The sequence below is a fragment of the Thamnophis sirtalis genome, unplaced genomic scaffold (genome assembly GCF_051295495.1).
Source record: "Thamnophis sirtalis isolate CommonGarterSnake01/CBP01778 unplaced genomic scaffold, rThaSir2_p1.2 scaffold_15, whole genome shotgun sequence".
In the NCBI taxonomy this organism is placed as follows: Eukaryota; Metazoa; Chordata; class Lepidosauria; order Squamata; family Natricidae; genus Thamnophis; species Thamnophis sirtalis.
Window position 1 is genome coordinate 17,879,715 of NW_028261395.1, and position 27,088 is coordinate 17,906,802.

At 38.8% G+C, this 27,088-nt stretch overlaps 1 protein-coding gene across 5 annotated transcripts in view; it reads right to left on the reverse strand.

Moving 5' to 3' along the window:
- Window positions 1–10,468: 10,468 nt before the first annotated feature.
- GBF1 (golgi brefeldin A resistant guanine nucleotide exchange factor 1) overlaps window positions 10,469–27,088 on the reverse strand; it is a 152,359-nt gene continuing 135,739 nt past the window's right edge. For all 5 annotated transcript variants that reach the window (XM_087702642.1, XM_087702641.1, XM_087702640.1 and 2 more), the window contains 7 exons: window positions 24,951–25,101; window positions 22,530–22,660; window positions 19,780–19,881; window positions 18,989–19,102; window positions 17,253–17,430; window positions 15,550–15,687; window positions 10,469–14,574 (listed from right to left, as the gene is read on the reverse strand). In XM_087702642.1, coding sequence (XP_087558768.1) covers window positions 14,306–14,574; window positions 15,550–15,687; window positions 17,253–17,430; window positions 18,989–19,102; window positions 19,780–19,881; window positions 22,530–22,660; window positions 24,951–25,101 — 1,083 coding nt within the window. In that variant the 3' untranslated portion in view covers window positions 10,469–14,305. The remainder of the gene's footprint in view (window positions 14,575–15,549; window positions 15,688–17,252; window positions 17,431–18,988; window positions 19,103–19,779; window positions 19,882–22,529; window positions 22,661–24,950; window positions 25,102–27,088) is intronic.

Here is a 27,088-nt window from a genome sequence, read left to right on the forward strand (position 1 = left end):
TCTAAATACATACCTACTCCCTGGCTCAGCTGATAAGGAGAAGAACCCTGTGGCTTAATGGTTAACACATCTGCCTAAAATGCAATACAGCACAGGTTCTAATCCCAGTAAGGGTATGGCTAGCTGATGAGAGCTAAATAGCTTGAAATAGATCTATACTAGTCTCCCTTTATTTATTTATCAGCACAAATACAACACAAATGTAACAAAGGCAACAGTAAAAATATTGGGTTTCTGTCTGGATGGTCACTTGTGACGAGCCGATGGACAGAGAATGGAAGCAGTGGACTTCCTCCCATATTGGGGCATACCAGGGGTTGTAACTCTAAATACATACCTACTCCCTGGCTCAGGTGATAAGGAGAAGAACCCTATGGCTTAATGGTTAACACATCTGCCTAAAATGCAATACAGCACAGGTTCTAATCCCAGTAAGGGTATGGCCAGCTGATGAGAGCTAAATAGCCTGAAATAGATCTATACTAGTCTCCCTTTATTTATTTATCAGCACAAATACTATGTGTGTGTGTGTGTGTGTGTGTGTGTGTTTGTTTTTATTTGTGCTGATAAATAAATAAAGGGAGACTAGTATAGATCTATTTCAAGCTATTTAGCTCTCATCAGCTAGCCATACCCTTACTGGGATTCAAACCTGTGCTGTATTGCATCTTAGGCAAACGTCTTAGCCATTAAGCCACAGGTCTCCTCCTTATCAGGAGTATTTACATACACATATACAAATACATACATACATACATACATACATACATACATACATACATACATACATATATATATATATGCATTATTATCATTATTAATCATTTATTCAACTATAACTATTATCACTTCATTTGATACATAATACTCTAAATTCAACTAAGATCAACTTAATTTTTATTATGCACTTTCATTACATCAACCTGTATCTTTCCAGTAACAGTACAGTCTTATGTCTTTTGCCATTTGTAGCATTAGTATTCTAATTATTTTCTTGGTAAGCCTTGTATGGACTTCTCTTTGCAAGTTGTTGTTCATTTGGTATCTCATGAAAACTCACAACCCTCCATCTGCTCCTTCCATCAGCTTGTCTTTGGTTATCACTAGTGCTTCTGTCAAGATTTCTCTCCTTATCTCTGTCAATTTTTCTGTTTTCTTCTTCTATACTTCGAAATCTAGGGTAGAGTTCCAGTCCATCTATCTCCCCTTTCCATATTCCGCTCTTGTCATTTCCAATTATGCTCAATTTGTTGTCAGTGTCCACAATTTTCTTATCTCTTTGCTCATTTTTTCCTTCAATCTTTAGAACTCTGTCCTCCACTTTCTTCATTTGATAAACATCCTCAATTTTTCCATCAATTTTTTCTGTTTTGTGTTCTATATTCTCCAATCTCTTCTTGGTTTTCTCTGTTACTACTAGTAACTTTTGAATTTCAAACATAATCATTTGCAATGTTATAGTTTCTTTTTCCTGCTGCACCATTCTTCCAATTTGTAAACACTCAAGGCTTTTTATTAAATTTCAAGCAAGTTCATTATAATCTTTCAAGTCAAGGTTTTGTCTTCCCTCCAATCAAGCCAGTGATAGAACTCCCAAAGAACACCTGAGTAAATAATCTGTGCTCTTCCTACTATCAGTAAACAAGCTGAGCAGCCTGATCAGAGAAAGAGAAAAAACAATGTTTCCAAGCCTCCAGCCTCTAAGTGGCAGTATTACTTCTTTTCCCTCTGTTGTTACACCCCTCTTTATATTCCTTTTTAATATCTTCTTTACGTTCCAAATTTAAAGAAAAAAATCTTAAATGGAGAAAAAAACCAATCCAATCAAGTATTATTGAAAAAAAGAAAATTTTTAATCCATAGGTATAAGAAAAAAAAGTAGAAGATGAAAAACTAATCAATTCAGTTTAAAAAATAGAGAACATTTGCAAAAATTCCATCTATAAAAAAGAATTAAAAAAGATAACAGACTAAGTTTAATGTAGCTTCATTTTGCTGCTTACTCTCTTCTGTCTTCAATTTTAATTTAACTTAAATTTTTGGGGGGCTAGTCTCTTTTCTAATAATAAAATTTCCTCACCAATTTGACACGCTTTCTCTTTCCGCTTTCTTTCCATTCCGGAGCTGTCCCAACTTCAGCAGTTTCAAAGGCTGCGTTTCTATCATCGGAAATAAGAGCTTCTCCTGCATCAATCAGGGACTTTGAGGTGCCCCTGAGATCAGAAGGATGTACTCTTCACTATCACCATCTCTGCGGGACGGTTTAGGTCCAAAAGGACCATCCAGCAGCAGAAATATCGACTGCAATCTTGAAGCTCCAAGATTGCACATCGTATCATTGTGACGTCAGCTCCTTTTCTCCTTTCTGGAGTATTTCTTGACACTTTCATACAATGATGATGAGGATCTTATCCATTCAGTTGTGTCTGACTCTGGGCAATTCTATGGGTCAGGTGGTCTCTTCACATCTTCCAATCTTGCATTATTTCTTTGCTTTGTCGTCTGCTCTGGCTGGTATCTTTAAAGACTGCAGTTGATGGCTGCCTTTCAAGCAGCTCTGCTGCGACACAGTTCCTCTGATGTAGTAGGCCATTCTCCTGGCCTGGTCTGGCAGCCGGCCACAAGCAGCACCGGCAGGCAATGGGATGGGCGATTGCGGCTGACGCAAAAAGGGTGGTGATGGCAGCAATGGTCATGGAACTTGTCACCGCCATACTGTTCTTCAAGCCGGCCATGCACAAGCACCCATTGCCTGCTGGTGCTGTTCATGGCCGGCCGCTGGACCTGGCCAGGAGAATGGCCTGTTGCGCTGGAAGGCAGCCAAAATGACTGGCACCTGGTCGGAGCCTTACTGTGTCTCCCCCTCCCAAAGCAAGCAGAATGGAAGGTAGGTGAGCGAGGCTGAGTGCAAGTGGGCGGTTGCTCTGGGGCAAGGCCGGAGCCAGGGAATGCAGCACTCCCCGATCCAGCCGAGGTGTGCAATGAGTGGACGGAGGCTCTGAAGCAAAGCTGGAGCCAGGGAATGGTGCATTCCCTGACCCAGCCGAGATGGGCAGCGAGTGCCTTGGGATCTCAGGGAAGGACAAGCGGGTGGCATGCTTATTTACCCTTGGTGAGCTGATCAGAGTGGGCGAGCCACGGAGGTGACTGACGTTGCATGTAGCTGGGCTGGGCCCAGCTGGCCCATGAAGGCAACAGCCTCTTGGTGCCAAAAATGGAGCCCGGGGGGGGGGGATGTGCTGCATCCCCCTGCATTCCCCCCATGCATTTCCTGTGTGCACAGTAGACTTGAAAATCAGCTGGCCAATGGGAGGTGCGCCTACATGCGCAGTAGAGCTGTGCTGGACGATGGCTCACGTGTGCACAGAGAGGGATCCACAGGCCACCTTTGGCATGCTTGCCATAGGTTTGCCATCACGGATCTAGGGTCTCTTGTCTTGATCAGGAAGTTGGATTAGAAGACCACTGAGTTTCCTTCTAGCCCTATGATTCTGTGTTCTGTGTAAAAATGCAGAAATGTCATCTTCTATCTAGACCCCATCCTTGCTGTAGTAGTTTTCTAATTGAAGGGAGTATTACTCCATGAAATCTAAGGCGGTACTCTTTCATATCATGAACAAGTAGACCACACTTTAATTCTGATGATTTTTTTCCCAGATAAGCTTTCCCTCACATAGAGAAGTTGTGCTGGGAACCCAGAATGTCCCGACACTTATACTGAAGTTAGCTTTAGAAAAAACACAAGAGTTTCCTGAAAGCAAAGCCATTAGGGCACAGTTCCAATCTTGCAACCACAATGGAACTAAGTCAACAATGACGCTCAGAACATCCATTCTAGGAATACAAAGCCTTTGTTGATCTTCTGCTTTCTTCTATGTGATATTTTCCTAAAGTATGAATAGTCTATGAATAATCCCAGGGACAATTAAGAGCAGTACTTCTTTAATGTAAACATCTCTCATAATTTGAGTAGATCAGGTGAAAAACCTGGCTTGGCTTTGAATGAAAAGAACATTGTGTTCATTTGTCCAAAGAGCTGCATGGTCCTTCTGCTTATTGATTCAGGCACAACATGATTGCTCAACTGTTGTTGCTTGGGAAATGAAATAAACTACATTTCCCCCAAAGCATTCTTCGAAATCCATTGCAATCATAGACTCATAGGGCTGGAAAAGACTTGAGGGGTCATCTTTTAGTCCAACCCTCTGCCCAAGGCAGCAGACTTTATTCCATCCTGAACAAAAGGCCAACCTTTTCTTGAAGAACTCCAGCAGTGGAGCATCCATGATTAAATGGAAAAAAAATTAGAATCAAATCAAATTAAATTAACATCTATAGCATTCCTGCAAAGAAATCTAGTTGTATCAAATATCTTTCACCTCTTATCTTATGCAGCAAACATATTCAATGAATCCCTGCTAAGTTTGTGGTCCCTGCCAATATCTTCTTGTAAAATCCAGTGATTCATTTTATTTCAGGGTCAGATCTGCTCAATTTTGATAGGTGGCTTTGAACTTTCAAGAGCATAAGAAACAATGGATGGAAACTAATCAAGGAGAGAAGCAACCTTAGAACTAAGAAAAAAATTCCTGACAGTGAGAACAACTATGTAATCAGTGGAACAAATTGCCTCCAGAAGTTATGGGTGCTCTTTCACTGGAAGTTTTTAAGAAGAGATTGGACAGTCATTTCTTTTGAATGGTACAGGGTCTCCAGCTTGAGCCGAGAGTTGGGCTAGAAGACCTCCAAAGTTCCTCCAAAGTTCCTTCCAACCATATCATTCTATGTTCAATATTCTGTAATAGGTAACTCCATAATTTTGGGGTGGGAGGACTATTGTCTTTTTTGCTTGACTTGCCACCTAGCAGAATTCAGCTGAAGTCAAAAAGGCTAAGCAGTAACAAACCCAGTGAGTACAGGTAGTCCTTGACTTATGACTACAATTGAGTCCAACACTTCTGTTGCTAAGCGAGACATTTATTAAGGGAACTTTGCCCCATTTTACGAACTTTCTTGCCATTGTTGTTAAGTGAGTCACTGCAGGTATTGTTAAATGAATCTGACTTTGTCAGAAGATTGCAAAAGATCACATGAGCACAGGACACTGCAACCATCCTAAGTACATGCCAGTTGCCAAGTTTCTGAATTTTGATCATATGATTATGGGAATGCTGCATCAATGGTTAAGTGTGAAAAATGGTCATGTCCATGTTTCCAATACCATTGTCATTTTGAACTCGGATTACAAAATGGAGTGGTTCAGAGCCAGAGGAACATGAATATGGTTTTCCCCCCCCCGAATCTGAGCTCTTCTTCAAAACTCCTATTTTCTAACTTGATTGTGTTCTTAGATATGTTTGGTCTAACTTCTGAGGGAAAGGCCAAGTCTCAAAATGGAGTGGTTGTTCAGCTAAAAAGACGTAGGGCAATATCAATATGTGTTTCTTTTCCAAGGCTTAAAAGGAAGTTGTTTTTAAGCTTCCAAGAGCCAGGGGAAACTGAATGCTCGGATCACAAAATGGAGTGGTTTTTCAGCTTTCCAGATGCAGGTCATCATCAATATGTTTCTTTTTGGAATCTGAGATCTGGGTCAAAACTCATGTTTTCTGGCTGAATTGAGTTCTACTGCCAATTCTGAGATCCTCTTTGGTCAGGGAAAGCTCAGAGCACAAAATGGAGTTGTTTTTCAGCTTTCCAGACACAGGTCAAAATCAATGTGTTTCTTGTTCAGGGCTGAAAAAGATATTTTCCTGGGCCAGGGGAACATGAATATGTTTCTTTTTAAAATCTGAGATCTGGGTCAAAATTAATATTTTCTGGCTGAATTGAGTTCTACTGCTTTGAAGTTCTTTTGTCTAACTGCTCGGATCACAAAATGGAGTGGTTCAGAGGCAGAAGAACATGAATGTTTTTCTTTTTTGAATCTGAGCTCTTCTTCAAAACTCCTATTTTCTAGCATAATTGTGTTCTTAGATACGTTTGGTCTAACTGCTGAGGGAAAACTTGAATCTCAAAATGGAGTGGTTGTTCAGCTATGCAGATGTAGGTCAACATCAATATGTGTTTCTTTTCCGGGACTGAAAAGTAAGTTGGTTTTAAGCTTTCCAGAGCCAGAGGAACATGAATATGTGTTTCTTTTTTAAATCTAAGCTCTTGGTCAAAACATATTTTCTAATGTAATTGAGTTCGAATGTACGCTTCATTCTGATTGCTGAGGGAAATGTCGAATCTCAAAATGAAGTGGTTTCTCAGCTATCCAGACATAGCTCAACCTCTATATTTGTTTCTTTTGGGAATCTGTGATCTGAGTCAAAACTCAATTTTTCTGGCTGAATTGAGTTCTACTGCCAATTTTGACATATTCTTTGGCTAACTACTTGGATAACAAAATGGACTGATCATTCAGCTATCCAGAAGCAGGTCAACATCAATTTGTGTTTCTTTTCCGGAACTTAAAAAGACTTTGCTTTTAAAGTTTCCAGAGCCAGGGGAACATGAATATGTGTTCCTTTTTGGAATCAGAGATCTGGGTCAAAACCCATGTTTTCTGGCTGAATTGAGATCTACTTCCAATCTGAGATACACTTTGGTCTAACTCTTCAGGGAAAGATCAGATCACAAAATGGAGTAGTTTTCAGCTTTCCAGACGCAAGTCAACATCAGTATGTGTTTCTTTTTGGAATCTGAGTTTTGGGTGAAAACTCATGTTTTCCGGCTGAGTTGAGTTCTACCGCCAATTCTAAGATACACTCCTGAGGGAAAGCTTGGATCTCAAATGGAGTGGCTGTTCAACTATGCAGACACAGGTCAACATTAATCTGTTTTTCTTCTCCGGGTCTTAAAAGGAAAGTGTTTAAGAAGGAAGGTGAAAAAGAAACACATGTTCATGTTCCTCTGGCTCTATAAAGCTTAAACACCACTTTATTTTGAGATCCGAGCTTCCCCTTAAGAGTTAGACCAAAATGCATCTCAGAATTGGCGGTAGAACAAAGAGATTTGGAAAAGAAAAATATATTGATGTTGACCTGGGTCTGGAAAGCTGGCATTTTTACAGAAAAGGCAGGGTTGTTGGGCAGGGTTGTTGAACTCAAGGCCTCCTGGCTGGATCTGGCCCATGCGTTGCTTATATCGTCAGATCACAACAGGGCCTCCCTGGAAACCATGAAGAACCAGACTGTGTTGCCTATGCCATTGAGAATGGAGTTTGGGAAGGCCAAATATTTGGCCTGGATGGCCTCCTGCAGCTCTCTACCAGCAAAAACAGACCTTGGGGGCTGCATGCGGCCCCTTGAATTGTATTTTACTGGCAGAGGACTGCATGCACCCCAACCCCACCCCGGGCTCCATTTTTGCTGGCAAAGGGCTAGCAAAACAAACAAAAAGCAAAACAAAACAAGAAATGTTTTCCCTTTTGCATTTGAGCCTCCAAGAAGGGACAGGAAAGGAGAAAGGGAAAGACAAAGAAAAAAGGCAAGGAAGAAAGGAAAATGAAGAGGGAAGGAAAGAGAAGAAAAGGAAGGAGGAAGGAAGGAAGGCCACCAGCAATCAGCAAGGCTCATCTGGAGGACAAGGTTTTGGTGTTCTCTGTGGTCTCACGTTCCTCCTCTGGAGACAATAGATCCCACCAGTCCCATCTGGCCCCCAATCGTACCCCTGACACAAGTGATGTCAAGCTGGCTATTCCGCCCCCCCCCCCCAAAAGCACATTCTCCGCAGGTCGAACACAAACCTGATGCGGCCCACAATAAAATCGTGTTTGACACGCCTGGTATAGGGTGTCCTGCTTGAGCAAGGGATTGGACTATAATACCTCCACGGCCCATCCAACTCTGTTGTTCTGTTTTGTTCTATATTCTGTAAGCACATATTACTAGGTTAACCAGATATTAGTTTAGTAAGGAGAATTTTAGTTTTACTAAAAAACCATTATTAAGCAACTAAAGGAAAAGTCAGATAGAGTCAGCATTATTTAATTGCAGTTGTGAAAGTATAAAGAAAACTTCAGAGATGTTTAGAGAATCAAGAAGTAAATCATTTAGTAAAAGTTTAATAATATAATAATTTTATTAATAATGCATCAGTGAAACTATACATTCAAATTCAACTGTGAGAAAGTTGGGAGAGATGCAAGCATCGCTCATGGTCTTTTTTTTTGCTGAATAGTTTAAAAGGATATATAAACAAGCAAGAAAAAGGCAGGGCAAAAACTAATAAAATACATGTGAGGACAAAATATTTACAAAAAGATGAAAATAGACTACACTACATCATTAATTATAAATAACTGAATATATTATATTGTTTTAAAGTTAAAATCACTGTTAAACTGGAAACAAAACATGATATCAATAAAGATGAACAAAGTAGAATAATTCAATGAAACTATAAACTCACATTACTAAAATCTATTATGATTTGAATAAAATCATAAACCCAATTTTTTGAGTAGTTTGAGTCCATATGTTAAAGAAGGGGTTCTCATTTCAATTAAATTCTGTGTGAAATTTATTTTTAAAGCATGAAGGCATCAAAGTGTATTCCCAAAACTTGGTTTGACAGTCTTCCACTTGAAGGGATCAATAATTCTTCTAATAAAAAGTGTATAATCCCTTGTAGCAGTTGATAGGATTTGCATCTTCTCCTTTAAATAGCAATAGCACTCAGACGACACTGCTCCACAGTGCTTTACAATGTCCCCCAAAATCTGGAGCATTTTATCAACCTCAGAAGGATGGAAAGGCTGCGTCAACCTTGTTCCTGCTAGGATCCAGGCTGTGGGCAGAGTTAGCCTGCAATATTGCATTCTAACCATCAGGGCTCAGTGAAATCTTGAAATCTTCCGGTGGCCAGCTTCTGCCTGCCTAGATGAGTAAAAAGAGTAAGCACAGACCACTAACCAGCTTTTGTGGTGGCTAGAGGGCAAACTGGTTCCACTTTCTGCCTGCAAAATGCTACATCTTTTTATATTATCATGGTTTTAATCCAGATCTAAATATCTAAACATTGAAGTGTTTAAAGGACTTTTGAATCCCCTAGGGCCTAGTCTGTCCACTTTTAGTTTTAAGTGATGAGGGTGTGGCAAAAAGGTTCATTTTTGGAATTTCTGTAAGAAGCCATCAAGCAATTGCAGATCCTGTTGGATTGGATTTGCTGTCTTTTACGTCAATTGGAACTTTGGAAAAAGCTACTCTATTTTCTTACAAACAGGTTAGAAAATTGTGCAAATCATTCCATTATGTGAATGTCTTGACTGCATTTTGAGTTTTCACTGCAGTAGACTATGTAAATCTCCTTCACTGCTCTCCTTACTGAAGTGAATAACTGATGTTATTCACTTTGAAATGATTTTGGGTGGACATGTCATTTCCATTTTTTTCCCTGTTAAAGTGATTGTCAAAGCTTGATTGCATTGTCTTGTGCGTTTACCCTTTTCTGTAAAATCTGCTCTGATGGCTCCTTGCTATGGATCATTATTTGTCTTTCACTTTGAAAGTTCAGTGTAAACACTTCTGATTGTGATATTTCTGTTTCATTGAGTGGCTAGAGCTTGGGCATTTCTTGTATTCTAATAGGATCAAGTTGGCGACATTGTCCTCTATTCTTTCATCTGAATTTTTTTCCAATTTTTGTGTTGGTTTCTATTTTTCAACCATGTGATGTTAATGATTCTGACCTAGTATGAAAACATGTACTAGTGATATGTAGTAGCAACTATTGCTGATATTTGGGTCATTTGGTTTTTAAAAAACAATTAGAAACAATATAAAAAAAATCTTGACTTTTTGAATTTTCCTATTAGGCTGATTGAGAATTTTGTCACTCTCTGTTTCGCTGGGTTTAAAGATAAAATTGTCTGATGCTTTCTAATAACTATTGCAATCAGTCACTCCATCAAAGAGATGAGTGGCATATAAATGTAAATAATAGAAATCTGTCCTTTTATTGCCTTTTAAGAGAATTAGAAGATTGTATAAAATTGCTAATTGTGGGATTTTCCCTACTGCATTTTGCAGTCATTCCTGATGACTGGCCAATTCTTGTTTTTTTTATTTTATTATTAGGGCTCAATAATAAAGACTTCAAATAAAGATTACCTCAAACAGTAGTTTTTTAAATTTTTGGCTAAGTCTCAAGTGGATTCGCATTGCTGCATATTCTTCAAGTTTAAGTTCCCAATCAGATATTGTCAGATTTGTATCCTATTGGGCAAAAATTATTCTCACTTGCATGTATCTTATTAAATTATAATGTTGGTGGCCAGGAGGTGTGGCTAATTATCCTGCACTACAAATTGGGAAACAAGCCCGGGCACAAGTGGGTGGGAAGGGGACCAGTGTTGGAGGAGGAGCACCAGAGGAGGATGAATGCCTATGATAGATCAGCTGAGTTGGAGGGACTGGGGTGAAATGGGAGTTTTGTCAAATCTCTTTGCAGGTCCCATTCTAACCGCTCAAGATGGAGGGGAAAATGGAGGGGGCGGGGTTAGTTTTACTTACAGATCTCTTGCCAGCAAAGTGCACCTCAATTCTTGGTTGTTTTGCAGTTTTCACTGGTGGGAGAGTTCCCGGGCTGGTGCCATGGTGTTTCTTTTTCCCATGCCTTATTAGTCCCCAGCAAAAACAAAAACTTTTTTCTGTGTTATGGTCTACGCTGTTACCTTCTCCGAAAAATAAAAAAGGATCCAATGGGAGTATTAAAATTGATAAAATAAAACCAAGAGGTGCTACCGCAAACATGCTCCTGCAGCACCAGCCAACAGCTGTTCCATTGTGGGAGTGGCATTGTGGCTATGGCCAGTTGTCCTGTTCTACCTGCAAGATGCTGCCATCTTCATAAATGCAAGCTGGTACCAAATGGCAATCGTATGTCTGAAAGGGTAGCATGAAAGTCATAATTTTAAGGACAACTTTTTCTGAGGTTGTCATAACTTTGAAGCATTGTTAAATTGTCATCAATGAATACCTATAAAGAAGTTAAGTACTTATAAAGAAGGACAGTCTTGACAAAGACTAATAAGGCAAAGCTGTAGAGGATGAATGACCATGACTGCTGTGATAATTTCACCAATGAACTAATGAGCAAGGAAGGTTAGGTCTTAGAAGTTGGGTAACCATCCTTAGAACAGGTCCTCTCAAATTTTTGAAAATTTGAAATGAGTTTTTGAAAACTCATTGTGTACATTTATATAAAATTACTGTCACCATAGGAGACAAAATGGATACAAAAATTCTACACACCCTGGTACATATCAGATTTCTGAGATGTAAAAAAAAAAAAAAAACCAGACCAAGATAAATCATTTCAGAATTTTTTTCACAATATCACATATTGTATAAGCTGCAGAATTCAATTGAAAACCAAACTGAAATCTTTTATGGGCAAAATATATTTAAAAACTTACAATAATGTGGTTGCATAAATGTGCACAATCTTAAACTAATACTTTGCTGAAGCACAACATAGACATCATTCAGTCTTTGGGGTAGGAGCCTTTCAGCATGACATATCTTGCCTCGGGAACCTTTGCCTACCCTTTGCAAAAGTGCTGCCTATCTGTCAGATTGTGAGAGCATTTTCTGTGCATAGCCCTCTTTCAATCACTGATTTTCAATTGGATTCAGGTCTGGACTCTGGCTGAGCCATTCCAAAACATTGATATTCTTCTGATGAAGTTATTCTTTTGTTGATTTGGAGGTATGCTGAGTCATTGTCATGATGAAAGATGAAATTCCACTTCATCTTGGGCATTTTATCAGAGTTCTGAAGGTTTTGTGCCATAATTCAATATTTGGAACTGTTCATAATTTCCTCCACCTTGATTAAAATTCTAGTTCAAGCTGAAGCAGTCCCAAGGAATAATGCTGCTAACACCACACTTCACTGCAGGTGATGTACTTTTGGTGCTGCACAATTGTTTTTGCAGCAAACATACCTTTTGGAATTATGCCCCTTAAAGTTCAACTTTGGTCTCATTAGACCATAACACATTTTCTCACATGCTTTTGTCAAACTTAATGTAGGTTTTTGCAAAACGTAGCCAGCCATGGATGTTTTCTTTGTAAGAAAAGGCCTCTGTCTTGCTGCCCTACCCCACAGCCCAGACGTTTGAAGAATATGGGAGATTGTTGTCTATTCTAGCAAATACACAACTAGTATTTGCTAGAAAATTCTGCAGCACCTTTAATGTTGCTATAGACTTTTGGACCAGTTTTCTTGTTTTTTTGTCAATTTTGGAGGGACATCAGTTCTTCATAATGTCACTGTTGAGTTATTTTTTTCCGCTTGTTGATAACTGTCTTTACTGTGTTCTATTCCATAGTATATCCAATCCCTTGGAAATGGTTTTGTATCCCTCTCCTGACTGACCATGGGTTTTGCTGTAACAGGCAACTGAGTAAATGTCAGAAAAATCCTACTAGAAGAGATGAACTTTATATGGGATTGATTATTTTTCTCCCCTAAAAGATTTCAGTTTGTTTTTAATCAAATTGTACAGCTTATATTGAAGGCAGAAGTTATTTAGCGTGGTCTGATTTATTTACATTTTTAAAATGTGGCATTTAAACAGATTTTAACGGGACGTTTTATATCCATAGTATATTATATCTCTTAGTGCACAGTGTTATTCTTTTGTTTGCCTTTTCTTTGGATGTATTTCCATGTAAAGATATAGCCCTCTCTTTTATTATTGTTTAAGAATGCATGTGGGGCACATGTTGGACCTATAGAATTTGATTACACTGCAGAAAGAAAGAGCAGGACATACATAAGCAGGACGGAAGGGCGCTCAGTTCCACTGCAATAGACATTGCCTTTATATATCTTTGCTTCTGGGGGATAAAGAGGCAGATTTCATTCTTAGTCTACTCAGGAATGACAAAAAAACACAGACATGAAATATAGACATATTTCAACCCACTGAACTTTGTAAGATGCAATTAAACAATTAAAAATACAAACAAAGTCTGTATTTTTTCTTGAACTTAACTATGACCAAGGAGCATGTGTGACAATAGGACTATGTCCATCTAGAGATCCAGTTTAGTGTCATGACTAAGGCACCACATTAGAAACTGGGAGACGTTCCAATCCTTCCCTAGGCAGAAAGCTGGCTGGGTGACCTTGGGCCAGTCACGTCCCCTGAAACAGGCAAGAGCAAACCACTTTCAAAATCTTCCCAAGAAAATTGCAGGACTAGCCCAGGAAGTTGCCAGGAGTCAACAATGATTCAAACACACACATACACACACACACACCTACCTAGTTTCAAAAAGGGTGATTCTACATAATTGGTCAATAGTGACACTCTCTAATTTTTCCAAAACAATATAGAATAAAAAGGCAACATATTTGACATGTAAGGAAATAAACATCTAAGCCACATTTCATTTACAGGCAATTTTTATTTTATCCTAAAAAGTCAATTAACTCCTATACACACACATATTCACCCACACATATACATACTCACCCATACACACACCCAAATCCACATGCATACTCACACACAATCACCTATCGTTCCATACAGTAGACATTGGCCAGTGGGATTCTGCAGTGAACATAGAGAATTTTAGCCTGGTGGGAGACCTAGTTGAAACACATTTTACGTCTGGGCAGGAGAGAAATGGCCTTTCCTAAGTGAAAGACTGCAAAAAAGATTGAAAGAAACATTTTGCAGTCCATTCCTGAAGGAGGTACAGTAGAGGCTATTTTTTGCCTATTGCAGGTCTTCACTTCACCTCAGTACTTTTGATAGGAAGTAGCAAGCACTAGATTGGAATGCCTGCAAGACACAGAGCAATTTTAAAATAAAAATAGAAGCACCATACCAATGCTCACCTAATGAAGTTTACACGGCAATCTGAGATTATTATTTTCTTTCTTTTATTTTAGATGCAGATTTTCCAGTTAAAATGTTGTTCAGTGACCCTTCTAATCCTCTCAGAAAGTTCAGTTTACTCTGGCAAAAGTACAAGCCTAAATCCCTGAAGATTCAAGAGTGAAAGAATGGTCCTAAAGTAAATCTGTGCAAGGAATGCTGACAGTGAAGCAAAGTACTGTACTTATACAGAAGCTGGTTATTTCTTGGCTTGATTCTAACAGTATCTGGCCTTCTTGCTCCATTCTGAAAGAAATCAAAGCAGGCCTTTACTGAAAACTTTAAAGCAAGGAGAAGCTGGAAGATTGTCACCTTAGAATGTTTACTTTGGGATGCTCTTACTCTTTTGCTTAGGGCAAGCATAACTTCAGTTGGACATAGCATGATCAGAATCCATCATTCCTTTAGTCATTTCCTTTTTCTTTAATTTATTTCAGAAATTGTGGAGTCAGTAGACTGCTGGGTAGCCAAAAGGGGAACGGGGGAGGTTGCCTCTATGAGAGCTGGGTTCAGAATTATAGGCAGAGACAAACGTGGCACTCCCACTTGTAAAGGGGAGGCTAGTGGTTGAAGAATAAGAGGCTGCTGTGCCACTGCTGGAGGAATATCTGTAGCCAGGTTCATCTTCCCAGGTGTTGCTGGAGAGGCAAAATGTGATCCAAAGTGACTGGAAATGCAGGCATTCTCAGAATCTGCGGGGAAAAAATAACAGACTTCTCATTTTTATAGGAGGGACATTAGTCTCTATCACTTTCCCCAAATTTCACACAATTCATTCTGAGCTCTTCTAAATCCTTAGAATTTGAGTGTTCATGTCTGTAATGGGGTTTTCTTGTATAATCTCCATGTAAATGTTGTAGACATTATAGGAGAGGGGTGGTACTCTACAGTGGCAAGAATCAGAAGTCTGGTGGCTCCTTTTCTCACTAATAAATTTTATTAAGCACAAGCATTTGTGAGCTGCAGCTCACCATCAGAGTGACTGTTTAAAGATTTAAACTGGGGTGAGTAGGGGAAATATAGGGATGGCCATCAAGATCGTCTGACCTGTTGACCTCATCTTCATAACCAGCTACCTTCCTTGCCTTTGCTATTCCATTCTATTCCATTCCAGTATAAATTTAAATCCCATCAGTCTAGCCAGAAGTGAACTTTTTAATTAGCATAAGCAATTTGTCTATGTTACTTTAATTGTAGGATTCTCACTGGCCCAGCAAATAGGTTTTAATATATCCATTCTTATATGTTATTCCTAGACCTGGGCATAACTCTCTTATCCATTTCACACCACACTTCAAAACCATTTTATTTGCATTCTTTAACTTAACTCAACCTTGCCTTCCAGGGAAAGGCTGATGACTTTCCACCATCAGGCAGATATTTTGGCCCAATTTGTTACAGTCCCTGTAAAAGGGGGTCTATTCTATTGGGCTGGGTTTTAAAGGTTTAAATGATTGTTTTTCATGCACTGAATTTTAGCTTGGAATTTTGCTTTTTAAACACCTATTTAAAAACCGATGATTCCTCCTTGCTTTTGCATATTTTGCTATTATTAGATTATGTGATTATGAGCAATCAGAGAAAAATATTTTTAATTAGTTTTTTCCCCTTCTGTTTCTATTCTGTTCTTATATTCATAGTTCATCTTGTAGAAAATATAATCCTACCACTGGCTGCTAGTTCTGGAGACTTCTCAGATGATGCTGAATGAGTAGATGGTCTGGAATCCTCTCCAGAGGAATGTGTCTGAGCAGATATCGATGCTTTTGGAAGATGTACTTCTACTGGTAAGGTAGAAACTGGGTCTAAATAAAAGTAGCAAACAGCAGTATTATAAACATCCCTCAAATAAAGCTGCATTCAGACTATGGCCCCTTATGTACTGTATCTGCACAACAAACCATTAGAGACATGCAAAATACCCCAATACTGTGACGTGTGCCACAGGTGGCACATGGAGCCCTCCCCGCTGGCACGCAAGCCATCCCCAGCTCAGCTCCAATGTACATGTGCGTGCGCCTCCTGCTGGCCAACTGATTTTTGGGTCTCTGCTGGGCATGTGGGGTGTGTGTGTGCATGTGCAGAGTGGGGGGAGCACAGGGGGATGCACTGTGCCCCCCTGTGCCGTTTTTGGTTTCAGGAGGCTTCAGGGAGGTGAAGTGGCAGTTCTGACAACCTGGCTCTGCTGCACCTCGTGGGCCACTCAGATACCCTCCCCTTCCCAGAGCACCAACCCCTGGCCACACAGTGCTCATGCACTTTGCCTGGAACTCACAATGACCTGTCATCCTCACTTAATAACATCAACTAAGAGTGCCAAGTTTGCCATCAGTAAATGATGTAGTCACATGACACCATGCTTTATGACAGCATTGCTTAGAGATAGAAATTTGGGTCCCAATCAGAGAAGTTTGGAGACTTCTCAGATGATGCTGAATGAGTAGATGGTCTGGAATCCATCCATAAGGTAGAAACTGAATCTAAATAAAAGTAGCAGGGGGCAGTATTATAAACGTCCCTCAAATAAAGCTGCATTCAGACTATGGCCCCTTATATATCTGCACAACAAACCGTTGTTAACTAAGCACCGCCTGTACATAATGTGTTCAATATGCTTTACAGGAGTACATTTTAGTTGATGAAATATACCTTTTTAAATATAAGGTTATTTACATTTGATAATTTACTATGTCTTAGATACAATTAAGAGAATTTTATGAATTTTCTTTAGTAAGCATCAGGTATAAGAAATCAGGAACCTGATTGTTCAACTGAATACAAATACCATGCTATCTCTAAACAAGAATCTGAACTACGAATGGTTAAGGCAAATTAACCATTTGCCTTAACCATTAAGGTTAAGGTAGATAAGAGTCAATGGAATTCAAGAAGGCCTGGACTTAAATATTTTGTGAGTGCAAACTGCAAAGTGATGACATGCTTCCTCTGGCTCAGCCTGGTCATGTCCTACAGTAAGTGTTTTATTAGTATTTTAAGATATTTTATAGATTGGGATTATTTGTTTACATTTGGAGGTGGTGATTCTATTGTTATAATCTTTAAATCTCTAAAAGAAAGTTGGAGGTCATTTTTATTATAAATTTGTTTGATGTATAATTTTTGGTCATTTTTGTTATTCCCTTTCCCTTTTAGGTTAGTATTTTAATGTTTAATGTTAAAATTTGATAGAGATGAAATATATAAAAACAAATTAAATTTGGGAAGTTGATAAAAAGGAAATTGTTATGCCCAGCCTTGGATTGTGGCTTTCCAAAACTCAAATAATAGCCTCTTTCTAAGGGATCTTGGTCTAGAAAGGACCACGTAACTCTGAAACTCAAGGGCTCTATATGGACTTCTTAATGTATACCTTGGATGACTGTCTGTTTGAAGAGCTCATCTCGTAGTTTTGGCAAAAAGCAGTCTATGCGCTCCCAGGTGATTTCCCATAGATCTGAGTAGCCTGTTCGTGAATCAGCATTATGGAATATCCCAGCTGTGTCCATTACTAGTAGCATATTCTTCAGTGATTCAGGGATGGCCTCTGGCTGGAAGGCAAAATGTATTTATCAATAGGTCTGCAGCTTCCTGAAAATTAAGTAAGCCTCGACACTCCTGCAAAATTGCCACTGATTTTTAAAAAAATATTTTTATTATACATTTTTCTTTATAATACATCACATTTCCAGTTTTGCAACGATGGTGTACTGGCTAGAACAAGACCTTTTAAAATATACACAGTATTATACCTCCTGATTATAACCATTATTTTCAGAGTCATACAGTATAGTCTCTTTTACATACATAATGTTGTACGTCATTATTTTCATAGTTGTACCATAACACTCCATATATTTATCACTTTATATGTTTTAATCTATAGTCATGTACAATCCAAAAGTAATATTACTTGATATATATATATATATGTATGTATGTATGTATGTATGTATGTATGTATGTATGTATGTGTGTGTGTATATATATATATATATATATATATATATATATATATATATATATATATATATATATATATATATATATATATATGTGTGTGTTTTTATTTGTGCTGATAAATAAATAAAGGAAGACTAGTATAGATCTATTTCAAGCTATTTAGCTCTCATCAGCTAGCCATATCCTTACTGGGATTCGAACCTGTGCTCTATTGCCTCCCAGGCAAGGAGTTAACCATTTGAGCTACAGAGAACGACTCCTTTTATCAGCCAGCCAGGGTGGGAGGTATATACTTAAAGTCATAAATATATATATATATAAATGAGTAGTGGCTCAGTGACTAAGACACTGAGCTTGTTGATCAGAAAGGTTGGCAGTTCGGCGGTTCGAATCCCTAGTGCCATGTAATAGAGTGAACTCGTTATTTGTCTCAGCTGCTGTCAATCTAGCAGTTCGAAAGCATGTAAAAATGCAAGTAGAAAAATAGGGACCACTTTGATGGGAAGGTAACAGTGTTCCATGCACCTTCGGCATTTAGTCATGCCAGCCACATGACCACGGAGCTGTCTTCGGACAGGGCTGGCTCTTCAGCTTTGAAACGGAGATGAGCACCGCCCCTAGAGTCGGGAACGACTACTACATATGTGCGAGGGAAACTTTTACCTTTACCTATATATACCCTATTTTTTGGAGTATAAGATGCACCCCCCCTAAATAAAAAGGTGAAAATTTGGGTCCTTCTTATACACCAAATGTAGCCCCACCTGATGGGCTAGCTGCTAAAGCAAGGTCATGGCACACACTTGAAAATAAATCAGAAAATTTTCTGTTATTTCTCTGTTTACTATCACTTTCACTGTTTGATTGGAGTATATTGCTTGGATCATCTTTACAAGTTTTCACCAAAGTTCATGCTTTTCAATTGTAATGTCATAAACTGCCAGTTCATGTTATCAAAGGCTTTTTGTGTGTCCAAAAAGATCAATGCTAGCTGTTTTTCGGGGTGTACTTCGTAGTATTCCAATACATTCATAATAATTCTGTTATTTTTCAATTGTGTTTTAGGGATGTGGCCGGCCGAATTACTATCTACTTCACCGAACTGTTCCGAACTGTTAGGAACCCACCTCTGCTCCACTTACTTACCAACAAGTCACTGGAGCCAGCATGCATGTATTTATCCATGAAATCCAATATTGTCAGCCATAAAGCAGCAAATGTTGGGAGAGAGAGGAGTGGGGACAAATGTTGCAAGAAGACCTAAACAGAAAATATAGTGAGAATTTAGTTTAGGATTCAGCAAGAATGTAAGTCTTGTACATGGTGACTTTCATGTGATGTTAAAAAAATTTTTTTTTTTTACAAATAACAGAGATCAAGTTGCACACTGTTCTTTATTCTTAATAAAAAATGAAAACAAATGGAGTGAAATCACCAGTGACAATTAATAATGTGGCACAAAATTTTCAGGGTAACTGTATGAGGAATCAAATTAAGACTTCCACAAATCAGTATTTCATTTTAAATTCTGGAGTAAAATTTTATTTCACATAAAACATATCTAATCCTTTAAAGCTGAAACAAGTTTCCCCATGAATTTATAGATAGAATAGAAATAATTAAATATGTATATTTAAATAACGGGTTTGTAACTGAATACTGAATCTTTTTTTAAAAACTTGTATCGCCTCCCAAAAGAAGCTGTGGCAGTTTTCCAGTCCCATAAGTGCTCTTACGTTCTTACAAATGCAAATTTGTTTACTTTTATCACAACACTTAACTGAAAAACCTGTTGGCCAGTCTCCATAGAAATGGCGCTAAATTCTGGAAACATACCTGCATCCAATTTTCATTTTCTTCTCCTTAACAGAAACAATCATGAGAACCATTACAATTCAGTTAGAAATCACTTTCTGAAAAGAGAAATAGCCTTATACCTTGGAGAGTAAAGTTGAAGCTCTCATTCTGGTCTCTTCCATCCCTCCAATATCTGCCGGGCTAATATTTTCCAGAAGTTTGGTCAGCAAAGGAAACAGAACCTATTGATCCAAAGTATGAAATTTGCTAATAGTTAAGAAAGAAAACTCTAATACTGTATACAGACTGCAAGCAAATCAGGAGTTAAGTACTGGTAAATTGGCGGGGGAAGCAGATTAACTCATCAATAAAGGTATGTGCTAGTCGTTCCTGACTCTAGGGGGCAGTGCTCATCTCCATTTCAAAGCCGAAGAGCCAGCACTGTCCGAAGACGTCTCCATGGTCATGTGGCCAGCATGACTCAACATCAAAGGTGCACGGAACATTCCCACCAAAGGTGGTTCTTATTTTTCTACTTGCATTTTTACATGCTTTCGAACTGCTAGGTTGGCAGAAGCTGGGAGAAGTAACAGGAGCTCACTATGTTATACAGCGCTAGGGATTTGAACCGCCGAACTGCCAACCTTTCTGACTGACAAGCTCAGCATCTTAGTCACTTAGCCTTGACTCATCAATAGATAAATGTTATGAATAAAATAAATTTCTACCCATAGGCCAAAAATAGGCACTGATGCCAATTAGTCTCCACTTCAGACTTGTTTATTTGTCTGTTCTGCTTTATATACCCCACAAGTCAGTGAATTTATGATTAGAATTATGAACAGAGATTCACAGTGCTAGTGAGATATTTAATAAGAACATACTATTTACTTCAGTTTATGTGGCCCAACTCCCTATGCTACTTTTTCTTGCAATGAAAGATGTTGAATCATGCTATCCCTAACAAAGGAAGTCAGGAAAATGCTTTGGTTTCATTCTCTTTGAGATTCAAAGATATAACTTGTAAATCCAATGAAGCCTCATACTGAATGCGGACTTCCACCTTTGCAACTAATGTTCCCAGCTCAGTCAATCATCAGATTTGAAAAAGAGACATTGAATTGTATTCTCCCTAGCAAGGAGAATCAGGAAATTCACCTCGGTTCATGATTCTCTCTTTGACTTATATTCCAATTTTAGCTATAATTCAAAATGTAAGAAACGGGACTTTCTGACTACAGAGGAGGTAGACAGGAAAGATATTTTTTTTGCCTTTGAACTTTATCCACAGCAGCAGCCAAGCTGTCTTCATTTTAGCTGGTCCTTTTAAATAAAGGTAACTTCAAACTGTTTCCTATCTTCTCACTCTTGTTTATTACCAACATTGTTTTCCTTTACTACAAAATGTTTCTAAACTGCTCCAGGAGCTTTTTTGCCTAAAAATTTTAAGTAGTGTTCACTACATTATATCAAAAGTATCTTCATATAATACAAAAATCTCTTTCATAGCCACAGGTATAGCCAAAAGGGGGTCTACAACTCAATACAGCCAACTTGCTCCAAACAACTCACTATGGGACAAGAGATACACCAATATAGAAGGAATAGTCAAATATAATCATTAAAGAAAGGATGCCAAAGGAGGGACAAAATAAAATGATACAAATTAAAATTATTTTTTTAAATAATTAAATAGAATTGTTGAATCGTCCTGCAGAGTTGTCCCGTGGCAAGTTGGCCGTGGCAAGTTGCCAGTTTGGTCTACTGGTTAAGGCACCAGGCTAGAAACCAAGAAATTATGAATTCTAATCCCATCTTAGCCATGAAAGTCAGCTGGCAACCTTTCTCAGCCCAATCCAATTCACAGGGTTGTTACTGTGGAGAAAGGATGATGAAGATATACATGTAGCCTTTGACTTATAACCATTTGTTTAATGACCATTCAAAGTTACAACAGCATTGAAAAGAGTGACTTATGATCGTTTTTCATATTTACAACTAGTGCAGCATCCCATAGTCACGTGGTCAAAATTTGGATGCCTGGCAACTGGCATGTATTTATGATGGTTGCAAGTGTCCCGGGATCTTGTGATCACCCTTTGCAATCTTCTGACAAGTAAAATCAATAGACAAGCCATATTCATCTAACAATCATGTTAATAACAACAACTGCAGTGATTCAACTTAACTTCAACTTAACAACTATGGCAACAAAAGTTGCAAAATAGGACAAAACTCACTTAATAACTGGAAATTTTGGGCACAATTGTGGTCATAAGTCAAGTACTACCTGTATATTCGCTTTGATTTATAAAAATAATAAAGGTGGATTTATTTACACCCTAACTTTATTATTTTTATAAATCAATAAATAAAAATTTGAATTTAAAGTTGCTGAAATGTTAAGATGAAGTTTCATCCAAATCTCACACTTACAATATGCAATGCTAATGTGCAATACTGTTTGATACTAGTAAATAGGAAATTTCCATTTGGCATGGTTACGTGAAATGTCATTCAAAGTAATAGTAAAATTTCCTCCCCTCTGATTTATCTAGCAGCAATTGAGATCATCCTTATATCCCACATTAAACTGAGTTATTGTTCAATTATTTACCTTCTTTTTTTCCAAATATTCCACAGTATCTTATGCCTAAAGTAGTGTTATCCTTAATAGTACAAATAAAACAGCATAAATTCTATATACATATAGAGCAATCTCTCTCAAACATAGCCTGATCATTTAAAAAAAATAAATGTTTTTTTTAACTTGATTGTTGTCTTTCACCTAAATTTCCGAGACCATGTGATAAGAGTGAGTCCAATCCTTATTACCTTTGAAAAGCTGTCATTCTTCTACACAGCATTCCTTGTAATGGACATACATTACCTTATTGAAACAGGATTCCCATTCCAAAGCATCAAGAGCTTGTAAATCATGCACAAGAAGAGCCCGCTGCAGGTAGGTCAGTGCCTGCATCCGTACTTGTCGTCTTGCATCACAACACAAACAAGCAATCCCTATACAGAAGACAAAAGGATGTGAAAAGAACTATTTATTTACTCTTGGTTAATAACCTTATATCCAAAAAGGAGTTATAATTTTCACCTCTTCCTAAGTAACATGAAAATCCTCAGTAACAAAGGCAAGACAAAACGCAAAGTTCAAGTGTTCTACACTAGTAGATCCGAGCAATGACTTTCATAGAAAATTGAGTTTATAAATGATGTGAAGTTGGCAGTTGAATACAGGGATGAAATCAACTTACCTTTGCTACTGGTTTACAAATGTGAGCACGGTATATACAGTATATACGTGTCTCCCCAAAAATAGGACAGGGTCTTATTTTCTTTTGACCCCCGAAATAAGCACTTGGCCTTATTTTCAGGGAGGTCTTATTATTCTTGAGGCTCGGGAGGCCTTAATGGAGGCCCGTGGATCAGCTGATTAAGACAGGGCCAGAAGTTTTGTCTGTTTCCAGCACACTCTTGCCAGCCCTAGTGTTGCTGGGCCTGCCACTCTTTTTATGGCTGCCACTAAGAGAAGGGGTGTGGTAGCTAGGGTTTGTGGAAGCGGTCTACATGAGGCCATTCCGAGTGGATGGCAGGTGCATGTGGGGCACATGAAACATGTTCCCCCTCTTCCCCACAGGAAATGATGGGGACTGGCTGCGCATGAAAAACCTTGGGGGTGTGGAGATAAATTCAAGGGACCTCACTGTATTTCTAATCAACACATCTGAAGTAATTTCCTCCCATTGGTTGGCAAAAAGAGCCAGGCGACCCCCAATGGGAGGGATGGACATGCCGGTATCGGGTGACGGAAGTAACGGCCTCCTCTGCCACAAAAGGGCTGCTTCGACTGTCTATCTGTGTATTCTAGTCGTGTCTGTTCGTTTGGACTATCTGCATCACTTCAGAACTACTCTATTGAATGTGAGTTGCCTGGGCTCTCAACCAAAGGATTCGTTTTCTCAGTAACTGAACAGTGGCAAACAGCCAAGCCTGTGTTCTGGTTTATTCACAGGCCGGGGAGTCAGAACAGATACCTATTTTCATGTACTAGTACTTCAAGTTCATCCTGTTGTTCCCTAAACTTTGAGTGTTAGTGTATAGGCTGGATGTTGGCAACCCACAGCTCTGGAGCTGCATGTGATTCTTTCAGCCCTCTGCTGTGGCTCCTGACGCTGCTATTGCCACCTCAATGGAGAGAGAGCGGGAGGGAGAAACAGACAGAGACAGACAGAGAAAGAAAAAGAGAGAAAGAAAAAGAGAGAGACTGTGACAGAAAAAGAAAGAAAAAGAAAGAGAGAGAGAGAGAGGGAGGGAGGGAGGGAGGGAGGGAGGGAGGGAGGGAGGTGAACAACACACCGAGGCTGGGTGTGGCAAGAGGTGCCTGGGAGGGGAGGGGTGAGGCAGTGCCGGGTGGGGCAAATAATTTAACAATCGGTTCTCTGCCCTAATTACCGGCTGGGTAGGCGTAGTTGGGGGGGGGTCATGTGACTGGGTGGGAGTGAGTGAGTTGGTCATGCCCACTCAGTCACATGGTTGTTAAATTATTGGCTCCCAATGTTTTCTTTTCTGTGGAAAACGGGTCCAAATGGCTCTTTGAGTGTTGAAGGTTGGCGACCCCTGGGCATTTGAGTCCTTTATGGCTGATCCTGGGTATGCTTTCTATATCTCCTACTTTGAATCTGGATTTTTCTTCTTTCCCCTCACTCTCTAGCTCATTGTTTGATTGGTTATCTTGGGGTTTGTGATTGGAATTCCCAAAGATCCTAAAGATTGATCACAGTTCTCCCCTCAACTTTATTTTAAAGACCTTCTGATAAGTTAAGCCAGTCGTTTTCCAGATGCATTCTTCCCAGTTCTTGTGCAGTACAGACTATCCCTTGCCAAAAGCCATCCTGTACAAGTAGTTCATTTAGAGACCATTTGAAATTCCAATGCACAATCCTCCAAAGATACTTACAACTCAGTTCTGAAGTTTGGGCGGACATGTGGTCATGTAAGCGCATTTCAGATACTTGGCAGATTATGGCTGTTTGCAGCATTCTGCAGTGATTGCAATTTATATTTTTGCCCAAAAACAGGCATTTACTTTTGGTTTTGGCAAAAATGTTCCATAGTGAACAGCAGGCTTTTAATGACTACAGCAGTTGTGGTGATTTTCTTAATGGTTGCTGGGAAAAGGCTGTAAAATTGGATTGGTCATGCGATGACATGTTTTATGACCATCATGACTTAAAAGTATAATGGACAGGTTCCATTACAGGACTACCTGTACTTTTCTAGGTTGTGTTAGCTTTACCTTGCAACAATGGGCACCAACAATTGATCCATAATGCTCGAGAATTTGCTTCTATTTTCTTCTCTGAAGTTTCCAGATGCTGTTGCTCTTCTGCCCAAGAACTGTAGATGGTAGCAGCTCGCGTATGAAGGGTATGCATTAGATCCAACAGCTGCAAAAGAAATAAAATAAATAAAAAACCTTCACTACAGATAGCTCTTGACTTACAACCTTTCGTTTAGTGAGCATTTGAAGTTATAATGCACTGAAAAAAGGGATTTATGACCATTTATCATACTTAGGATTGTTTCAGTATCTTCATGGTCACATAATCAAAATTCAGATACTTGGCAACTGGTTCATATTCATGATAGTTACAGTGTCCCCGGCTCATTTGCAACCTTGTCACAAGCAAAGTCAAATGGGGAAGCCAGATTCACTTGATAACCATGTTACTAACTTAGTAACTACTATATTTTTCAGAGTATAAGATGCACCAGAATATAAGACGCAGCAAGGTTTTGAAGAGGAAAAATTTTTTAAAAAGTTTTTGCACTCTGCAAACCTCCCAAAAATGGCCCGTTTTTCACAAAAACGGGCCCATTTTTTCCCCCCCAAAAAGGGCACAACTAGCTCTTAGGAGGCTTGTAGAGTCCTCCTGGGGAGTGGGGGGGTGGGACCAAAAACAAGCAAAAAAAGCCAGTTTTTCGCAAAAACATGCTCGTTTTTTGTCAAAAAAGAGAGGATAGCCTTTAGGAAGCTTATAGAGTGCTCCTTGGGGCTGGAGGGGGGCAAAAAGGGCCGTTTTTTGCTCATTTCTGCCCTCCCCAGCTCCCAGGAGCTCTCTAAAAGCTTCCTAAAGGCTCTGCATGGCCATTTTGGTGAAGGGGGCGGAGTTTCAGGAGGCAAAAAATGCTGTATTCAGTGCATAAGACGCACCAGATTTTCAGCCTCTTTTTTGAGGGAAAAAGGTGTGTCTTATACTTCAAACAATACAGTAAAGTGATTAATTTAACAACTTTGGCAACAAAGGTTGTAAAATGGGGCAAAGCTCACAATTGTCTTGCTTAACAGTGGAAATTTTGGGCTCAATTGTGGTTATAAGTCAAGGACTATATGTATATTTAGGATGTTTTCTCTTCATTTTATGTGAAAATAAAATACGTTCTTGCAAAATGGAAAAGTTATGAAGTCTCTACAAATGTAGATGAAGATACAATAAAATAAAGAGCCAAGGTGGTACTTACTACAGAATGAATGCCAAATACATTTTTAAAACAAAAACAAAAAATGTATTTAAAATATTTCCAGATTGCATTTTGGGGCAAAGTTCCTATTCCATAGTTTTTATTAAGAATACCTTTCTGGGATATTTAACAAATGAACACTTAACATTAGAACCATAATTAAAAAGACACAACAAAGAATGTTCTTCCTGTGTCAAGTCAGAAAGTTCAGACTGCCCCAGAAACTGCTGATACAGTTCTACAGAACAATCATTCTGTCTGTCATTTGTACTTCTATAACTGTCTGGTTTGGTACAGAAACCAAACAGGACAGGTGCAGACTTCAATGGATAGAATGGACTGCACAAAAACCAACTGCAACCAGTCTGTCTTCCACAGAGGACCTGTATATTTCACAGGTCAGAAGGTGGGCTGAGAAAATATCTAACACCCCCACCCCCATCCTAGACATAATCTGTTTGAACTCCACCTCTTAGGACACTGCTACAAGGTATTGCATGCCAAAACAACTAGATACAGAGACAGTTTTTTCTCTTGCACCATCACTCTGCTGATTACTGAATTCCCTCAATACTGTTTTATGTGTAAGTATATTTACCCATGTGGTATGGCTATAGTTATTATTATCCTTCTCATCTTCTCTAGATCGTCTTATTATTACCGTTATTATAATTATAATTACACTGTTGTTTTGCATGTAGACTGAGAGCTTCTGAATTGAAGATAAATTTATATGTGTCTAATCACACTTGGCCAAGTACTGTATTGCATTTCATTGCGTTGCATTGCATTGCACTGCACTCCATTCCATTTCCAACATATAGCATACATGTACAATTTAATAAAGGGAGGACATTCCATTAGTAATCAGTTATGAATAAAGGGCTAAATTAAAAAATATTAAAGATAATA